At 39.8% G+C, this 9,642-nt stretch overlaps 1 protein-coding gene across 1 annotated transcript in view; it reads left to right on the forward strand.

Moving 5' to 3' along the window:
- Positions 1-9,642, forward strand: part of ENTHD1 (ENTH domain containing 1) — a 272,373-nt gene that overhangs the window by 131,939 nt on the left and 130,792 nt on the right. The window contains 1 exon segment of the mRNA XM_006890102.1: positions 5,421-5,544. Coding sequence (XP_006890164.1) covers positions 5,421-5,544 — 124 coding nt within the window.

Below are 9,642 nucleotides of genomic sequence, written 5' to 3' on the forward strand. Positions count from 1 at the left end.
CCCTGTTAAACTTTGCCACTGTTGCTGGAGTGAGATGGTACCTCATTATGGTTTTGATTTGCATCTCTTATTGCCAGTGATTTGGAGCATTTCTCACACCATACACAAAAATCAACTCAAGGTAGATCCAGAGACCTGGGAGTAAAGCCCAAAACCATAGTGTTCATAAGAGATAAACTGGGATAAAACTTAGAAGCACAAGTCCAAGGTATAAAAAGACTACCAAATACAACCAGAAATGTACAATCTGAAGAGGATAAAACTGATGCATGGGACCCTCTAAGGATTAAATCCATGTGTGCATCAAAAAATTTTCCCAATAGGGTGAAAAGAAAACCTACAGCATGGGAACAAACATTTGGTAATACCATCTCAGACAAGAGCATTATAACAAAAGTTTACAGAATACTCCTGGGCCTCCACAAGAAAAAGATTGATAACCCAATAACAAAATGGGCAAATGACATGGAAAGAATTTTCAAAGAGGAAGATATTTGAATGGCAAACAAACACATGAAGAAATGTTTGCTGTTTTTGACAGTCCATGAAATATTGAGTACTCATCAACAACACTGTAGTTCAAAGACATCAGTTCTTCTGACATCCTTATTCATTGTCCAGCTCTCAGAGGCACAGCAAGTGACTGATAAGACCATGACCTCGATCAAGTGTATCCTGGTCTTCAAACAGACTGCTCCTCAATAATTAGGAGCAGACCCTGACTACAGACTTTCCTAGTGCAATACATCTCCTGACTGCTGGCACCAAATATGTTAATTATTGATCCAAGTAAGATGAAGCTGTTGGCAGTTTTGGTCTTTTCTCCATCTATCATGATGTTGTGTATCGGTCCGGTGGTAATGATTTTTGTTTTCTTGATGTTCAGATGCAATCCATATTAAAGGCTACAGGAAGCACTTCACATCTTCCTCTCTGTTGCCGCACAAGATTGTGTCCTCTGTATACTAAAGGTATTAATGAGCCTTCCTCCAGACCCAAGATCACGTTATTATATAGTCCAGCTTCTTGAATAATTTTGCTTAGCATAAAGATTAAATAGATATAACCCTGACAAGTGAAGTTTTTGTTGTTGTTTGTGCCATCAAGTCACTTGCCACTCATAGCAACCCTATATACAACAGTTCTGAACCCTGCTCTATCCAATGCTAACCTTAATGTCCCTAACACTCCTACGCCCATTACGCCAGTCACTGAATCAATCTATCACATGAAGGATCTTCCTTTCTTTCACTGTCACTCCACCTTCCCAAACTTGATGTCCTTCTCCAAGGACTGTGCCCTCCTTGGAACGTGCCCAAAGTATGTCAGACAAAGCCTCAGAATCCTTGCCTTCAAGGAGAAGCCTGGTCTCACCCTCTCTAGAATGAATATGTTTGTTCTCCTAGTAGTCTATGGTAGCATCAATACTCTTCTCCAGCACCACAGCTCAAAGGCACCTGTTCTCCTTCTATCATCCCTAATCATTGTCCAGCCCTCTGATGCAAAGCAAGTAATTGCAAAAATGATGGCCTAAATCAGGCACACCTTGGTCTCCAGACTGACATTGTTGGTCTACATTACTCTGGAAAGGTCCCTGACAGCAGACTTTGCCAGTGGCATTAGTCTTTGATTTCCTGGCTGCTAGTGGCAAGAATTTTGATTGTGGAGCCAAGCAAACTAAAGCTTTTAACAATTGCAAACTCTTCACTGTCTATTATAATACTGCCAAATTGATCCATTGGTGAGAATCTTTGTTTTCTTGATGTTGAGTTCCAATCCATATTTAAGGTCCTCCTCAGTTTTAGCAAGCAAGGTTGTGTCATCTGCATAACACAGATTGTTGATGTGTCATCCTTCAAATCCTGATTCCACATTCCTACTCATAGAGCCCAGCCTACTGGATGATCTGTTCTGAATATAAATTGAAAAGTTAAAGAGATAGGACACATCCCTGGTGTATACTCTTCCCAATTTTGAACCATGCAGTTTTGTGGTGTGTGTTTTTTTTTTCTCTCTGTTCTGACGACTGTCTCCTGCTCCAAGTATGAGTTTCATATAAGCACAATCAAGTGTTCTGGGATTCCCATTCTGCCAAAGCTAGCAACAGTTTGTTGTGATCCACACAGTCAAATTGCCTTTGCATAGTCAATGAAACATAAATAGACATTCCTCTGGTATTCCCTGCTTTCAGCCAGGATCCATCTAACATTAACTATAATATCCCTGTAACCATGGCCTCTTCTAAACCCAGTCTGCACATCTGGCAGTTCTCTGTTGATGTGCTATTTTGGTCAGTTTTGGATACTTTTCAGCAGAATCTTGCTTTTGTGTAATATAAATGATATTGTTTTATAATTTCCACACACTGTCAGGTCACCTTTCTTTGGAATGGGAACAAACAGAGATCTCTCAGTTGGCCAGGTGGTTGTCCTCTAGATTTGTTGGCACAATTTTATAAGTACATCTAGGGCAGCGTCTGTTTGTTAAAATATGTCAGTTGGTGTACCATCAATTCCTGGGCCTTGCTTTTTGTTAATTCCTTCAGAGCTGCCTGAACTTCTTCCTTCATCACCATAGGTTCTTGCTTATCAGTTGCTTCATGAAATTCTTCTGTGTCAGCCAATTCCTTTTGGTACAATGACTCTGTATACTCCTTCCATCTTCTTTTAATGCTTCCTGGATAATTTAATATTCTGTCCAAAGCCTCCTTAAGTATTGCAACTCAAGGCTTGAATTTGTTCTTCAGCTTAAACAACGCCGAATGAGTTTGACTCTTTTGAATTTCTGACCCAAGCTCTTTGCACATTTCATTATAATACTTTACTTTGTCTTCCTGTGTTGCCCTTTGAAACCTTCTATTCAGTCCTTAACTCCCTGATTTCTTCCCTTTGCTTTGGCTTCTCAGTGTTCTAGTGCAATATTCAGAGTCTCATCTGACTTCCATCTTGGTCTTTTCTTCCTCCTCTGTCTTTGTAATGACCTTTTGCATTCTTCATGGATTATATTCTTGATATCCTCATCTGGTCTTCACTCATTCGTGTTCAAGGCCTCAAATGTGTTCCTTAGATGGTTTTGAAATTTGAGTGTGATAGACTCAAGGTCAATTTTGGTTCCTGTAGATTTGATTTCATTTTCTTTAGCTTCAGCTTGTACTTACATATGACTAGTTGGTGGTCTGTTCCACAATCAGCACCGGGCCTAGTTTTCACAGCTGATAATGAGCTTCTCCAGTGATTCTTTCCACAGATATAATTGATCTGATTCCTATGAATACCATCAGGTGAAATCCATGGGGATAGCTTGCATTTATGTTTCTTATAAAAAGTATTTGCAATGAATAAATCATTGATTGTATAGAATAGATCATTCTATCTTCAGCTTCATTTCTGTCACCAAGTCCATGTATTCCACTGCTGATCCTTCATCTCTGTTCCCAGCTTTTGCATTCCAGTCACTCATTATTATTAACGCATCTTGATTGCATGTTTGATTGGTTTCTGACTGTAAAAGTTAGTAGAAATCCCTACAGCCAGGAGAAGATAAAATAGATGAATGAGACCTTCTAAGAATCAAATCCCTATGCACAACCAAAAACTTCTCCAACTGGGTAAAAAGGGAAGCCACAGACTGGGAAAAAGTATTTGGTAATGACATATCAGATAAGGGATTTATATCCAGAATTTATAAAATACTTGAGCACCACAACAAGTTAAGGTAAATAATCCAGTAGAAAAATGGGCACAGGATATGAACAGACACTTCACCAAAGAAGACATTCAGATGGCTAACAAGCACATGAAGAAATGTTCAAAATCCCTAGATCTGAGATGCAAATAAAAACAACTATGAGGTATCATCTCACCCCAGTAAGAATAGCAAAATATAACAGAACAGCAAGCAACAAATGCTGGCAAGGTTGTGGAGGAACTGGAACCCTTACTCACTGTTGGTGGGAGTGTAAAATGGTGCAACCACTGTGGAAGGCAGTATGGCACTTTCTCAAAAGGTTGCAAATAGAGATACCATTTGACCCAGCAATTCCACTACTGGGAATATATCCCAAAGAGACCATAACTGACATCCACACAAATATATGCACACCCATGTTTATCACGGCTTTGTTCACAATAGAAAGGAGTTGGAAACAACCTAAGTGCCCATCAACAAATGAATGGATAGAGAAGCTGTGGTATATTCACACAATGGAATACTACGCTGCATTGAAAAACAAGGAACTCATGCAATATTATTCAAAATGGGTGACCCTGGAGGACATTGTGCTGAGTGCAGTATCTCAGTCACAAAAGGACAAATACTGCATGGTGCCACTGTTGTAAAACGGGACTGACCTCAGGGTTGGGGGGGAGACTGAGGAAGACGGGTTCTGTAATGAGTTATTGTGCACAGGGTTGCACTCTACATGATGGCACATAACAACTCCAATTCCTTTCTTTTTTGTATTTGTTTAAATTTTTTATATTTTAAAATTCAGTACTCCATATCTCTCTCTCTCTCTCGTATAATTTTCAGTTTTTTCAGAGTAATTTTGTTCTTGTTGGGGTTTTTTTCTCCTCTGTCTTTATAATAAATTGTAGGTCTTTTCATGGATGATATCCTTGATATCATCTCACAACTAAAAAAAAAAGTTGTTAGAAATCTTCTTTTTTCTCCTCTTTGGCTCTAGGTGTTTGTTCATCTGTTTGAATGATAGTGGTATTCAGTGGACTTCCTTGTATGCTTATGATGATAAGAATATAAATTGAATAAGATTTGCCACACACTGAGAATTATTTCATGTTCATAATTAGATTGACTATATTGCCTACTTTAGACTCCATGATAAAAAGCTGAAACTTTTAAAACTCAGTGAAAGACATAAGCAGGTAGCTTTTTAAAAACAAAATAATTGGCTGCTGCGATAGTATGCTTCAGGGATGCTCTGGGAAGGCTGATGCTCCAGAGGGCATCACTGTCCATCCCCATGAGGCGTTTGAGCAAGCAGTGGGGATTTCTAATGAAGGAAAAGTGCCCCACTGATGGACACCCAATTGTGTCATTCTCTTAAGTCAAAATGTGGAGATGATTTTGTTAGCACATGTACCTATATATCCATAAACTATACACCCATTGTATAGTTTTATAGGGAGCTTTGGTGGCCTAGTGGCAAGAAGTTGTGCTCTAATCCCGAAGGCACACAGTTCAAGGCCACGAGCTGCTCTGCGGGAGAAGGCTGGGCAATCTCCTTCTGTGTGATTAACTACCTCTGAATACCTACCAGAGGGTCAGCTATGGATTGGTTCCAACTCAACGGTACACAGCAACAACAACAACATACACCCGGTGTAGCTAGACAGATGCTTTTTTTGTGTTGGGTTCTTTTTTTAAAAAAAATTCTCATATTCTCTCTTGTTTTCTATCAGGACCTGATGTTATTTTACCGTGATAATCCGGAGCCTCCTTTGCCAACGGTACCTCCTCCCATTAGCTCTCCAAGTACGTTGATGTCAGAAGGTGAAACAGAGGTTTGTAACTCCTCAGGTACAGGTAAGCTGGCTAAAGAATAAGAGCTTTACTCAGGAACCTAAATGTGATAAAACATTCACAGGAATTCTTTTTCATCAGATTTTTTCTTTTGTGAACTGTAACAATAGTTACTTTTTAAAAAAATTTTGGTAATGACAGACAAGATCGTTGTTGTTGTTGTTTACCACTGAGTCAGTGGTAAACCTGACCGATCCTCCTGTGAGTTTTCAGGGGCACTAAATCGCTGGGAGAAGGCTACCCTGGACAGCATAGACAGGTTCCACTTACACATAGTCCTGTAAGTTTATTTTACCTTCTGTTTCAGTGGGGTTTTGTCTTTCTGACTTGATTTTATTTTTTGTTTCAAATGAAATTGTCTTATACAAAAGCTCTGGTTATTTTAGAATTAAGTTATTCAGTTGTTGACCCACAGGTTGGTGGTTCAAATGCACCAGCTTGCTCTGAAGGAGAAAGATACAGCAGTCTTACAGCCTTGGAAATGCCACGGGCGGTTCTACTCTGTCATTCAGGGTCGCTAAGAGTCAGAACCAACTTGGTAGCAGTGAGTTGGTTGAACTATCTTTTACAAATTATGAAATTCATAAATATTAATTGGAGTTCCCTTCTTTTCTTGTTTTTATTAACTTTCTTTTGATGACATTTCCCCCCAAAAGCAGGCTTTAGGGGAAAATGTGAAAAACTGAGTTGCATGGAATCTACAAATTAGTTAACCACCTCTTGAATAATTAACCTTAGAGAAAGGCTTAATATAGAATTAGACAAAACTGGACTCCAGCAAATTATGCTTCTCAAGAGCCGCTCAGGAACCGCTTGATTTGCTGTTGATCTGCTCCATACTGTCTCTGTTCTCCAAAATGTTCCATTATCAGTACATTCCTTATTGTTTTCTCACAAAGAGACAAAGCCTTTTGCCACAATGAGAGCGAACCAGCTCTATTACTGTCCTTCATCCTCTCATGCGTCGTGAGCGTTTCTTTTCATCCATGTTTTATGTCTCTTTTTTCACTTTTTTTTTAAATTTTATCTTCCCCTGAATCTGTGGATGCTATTCCTCAAATCATTAATCATCCTTCCTGCTTCTCATCCTCCCTTTTCTCCCTTTTTGGAACTGAAATCTAATATGGAACTCTGATAAATGAAATACAGAAGCTGTAGTTTATTGTCATTGTTGTTTTCAGGTGCCATCAAGTTGCCTACAACTCAGCAACCCTGTGAACGACAGATGTGAACCTTGTCCTGTCCTACATCATGAGCACTCCTTCTGTCACGCCCAGGCCCATCCTGCCCCCTGTGTCTCATTGAGAGCCTTCTCTTTCTCTAATCCTCTACTTTTCCCAGCATGATGTCTTTTCAGAGGACAACAATGTGTCCTAATAACATGTGTAAAGTGCACAACACAAAGTTTCACCATCCTTGCCTCTATGAAGCATCTTGATTGCGCTTCTGCAAGACAGACTTGTTTGTTCTCTTGGCAGTCTTTGAGATGTTCAATGCTCTTTGCCAACACCACAATTTAAAGGCATTGATTCTTCAGCTGTTATCGTTATTCATTGTCCAGCTTTCAGACGCCTAGGAAGCAATGAACAATACCCTGACGTGTGATTAATTGCCTCTGAAAACCTGCTAGAGGATCAGTTACAAGTCGGTTACAATGTGACAGCACACAACAACAGTAACAATGGCTTGAATCAGGCGCACCTTAGTCTTGAAACTGATGCCCATACTTAATCTTTAAACATCGCATTGATTTTTTATTAGTATGTTGTTCTTATGTGCCATCAAGTCACCTGAGACTCATAGTGATCCTGTGTACAACAACTCTGAAGCCTGCCCTGTCCTGAGCAGGTCTCACCTAGCTCCGACATACCTACCCCCATTGCTCCGGTTACTGTATCAATCCATCTCATCCGTGGTCTTCCTCTCCTTTGCTGCCCCCTCACTCTTCCAAGCATGATGTCCTTCTCCAAGGACTTGTCCCTCCTGACCCCTTGCCCAAAGTATGTGTGATGGAGCTTCAAAGCCCTAGCCTACAAGGAGTAACTTCATTTCACCCTCTCCAAGACACACCTATTTGTTGTCTTGGTGATCTGTGGTATGTTCAAGACTCTTCTCCAACACCACAGCTCAAAGGCATCAATTCTTTTGTCATCCTTAGTCATTGTCCAGCTTCCTGATGCATAGCAAGTAATTGGAAAGACCATGGCCTGGATCAGGTGCACTTTAGTCTCTAGACTGACATCATTACTTCTTAGTACTCTGGAGAAGTCCTTGATTTTCCCAGTGCAATTCATCTTTTGATTTCCTGGGTGTTGATGCCAAGAGTGTTGATTGTGTAGCCAAGGAAGCTGTGATTATTAACAATCTCAGTCTCTTCAACATTTGTCATGGTGTTGCCGATTGGCCACGTGGTGAGAATCTTTGTCTTTTTGATACTGAGCTTAATCTTTGTCTTCTTAATGTGGAGCTTCAATATATATTAAAGGCTACAGTCCTTGACCTTCTGCAGCAAGCACTTCATCAGGTTCTCCTCAGTTCCAGCAAGCAAGGTTGTTTCATCTGCATAGCGCAGGTTGTTGATGAGTCTTCCTCCAATCCTAATGCCACATTCCTCCTCATAAAGCCCAGCCTCCCGAATGATCTGTTCTACATATAGATTGAAAAGATATGGAGACTGGACACCCTGCCTGATTTTGAACCAGGCAGTGTTTCCTTGCTCTGTTCTTAGGACTGCGTCCTGGTCCAGGTATAGGTTTTGCATAAGCATGCTAAAGTGTTTTGGGACTCCTATTCTCCAAAAGGTTAGCCACAATCTGTTGTGATCCACCCAGTCAAATGCCTTTGCATAGTCAATGAAACACGGATAGACATTCCTCTTGTTTTCTGCCAAGATCCATCTGACATTAACAATAATGTCTCTAGTGCCACGGCCTTTTCTAAATCCAGTTTGTATTTCTCTGTCAATGTACTGTTCCAGTTTATTAGTATAGATTATCTTATTTTGCAAGTTCACATTTATACCCTTTTCTTATAAAACCAATGATAAGAAAGATTAAGCCATTTTAGTAGGCACAAAAAGAAGAAATTGGGGTTCTGGCAGTATTTGTATAAGATTAACATTATCCACATAAGTAATGGTTATAAATATGATAGGTTTTTAAATACCTTGCTTTGTATTGTTAGAGTTTGCTTTAAGTAGATTGATTCATTGTGTAAATGTACCATAGGTTTGCAATCCATTCGTTTATTGAGATGGGCACTTGGGTTGCTTCCATCTCTTTGCTACTGTGAATAATGCAGCTATAAACATAGGTGTGTGTGCATCTGTTTGAGTCTTGGTCCTGGTTTCTTTAGGGTATATTCTCAGTGACTGACATGTGGGGCTAGGGGGAGGCTAGAAGAGTAACAGATAATGGACACTGCATTGGAACAAATGAAGGAAAGAATTGGATGTTGTTGTTGTTGTTGTGTACCATAGAATAAGAACCGATCCATAGCTGACCCTCCCGTGGGTTTTCAGAGGCAGTTAATTGCATGGGAGGAGATTGCCTATCCTTCTCCTGTGAAGTGTCCTCAAACCACATGCCTTCAGGATTGCAGCACAGCTTCTTGCCAGTAAGCTACTAGCACTCCCTAGAATAGAAGAAGAGTGGATAGATAATGGACACTGCATTGGAACAAATGAGGGGAAGAAGTGGATGAGGAAAGAACACTGGATGAGGGAAAGAACTGTTTAAAAGAATTATATGATTGGGAATTCTGTGTGTATAAAATCTGTCCAGCGGTACATTGCAAAGTGGGCTGGGGAAGGGGGACAAAAATGTGCAACAGTGAATGAATGAAAATCCAACTTTTCTGTAAACTTTCATTAAAATCACAGTAAAATGAAGTATAAATTTAAAAAAAATTAGTAGATTAATTCAGATCCAGAAGTTTAAAACAAGAGCAATCAGGACAATGCTTTATGAAAACATTAACCAACTAATTGTATTTTAATACAGGTGCAAGCTAATATAAATGAACATACAAGGCATTGCTAAAGAGTCAAAACCACATAGCTTGAGGAATGGTTGCACCATGTCACTTGATTAGGACTGATTC

Source organism: Elephantulus edwardii, unplaced genomic scaffold (genome assembly GCF_000299155.1).
Source record: "Elephantulus edwardii isolate Elephantulus edwardi_28Jun2011 unplaced genomic scaffold, EleEdw1.0 scaffold00086, whole genome shotgun sequence".
NCBI lineage: Eukaryota > Metazoa > Chordata > Mammalia > Macroscelidea > Macroscelididae > Elephantulus > Elephantulus edwardii.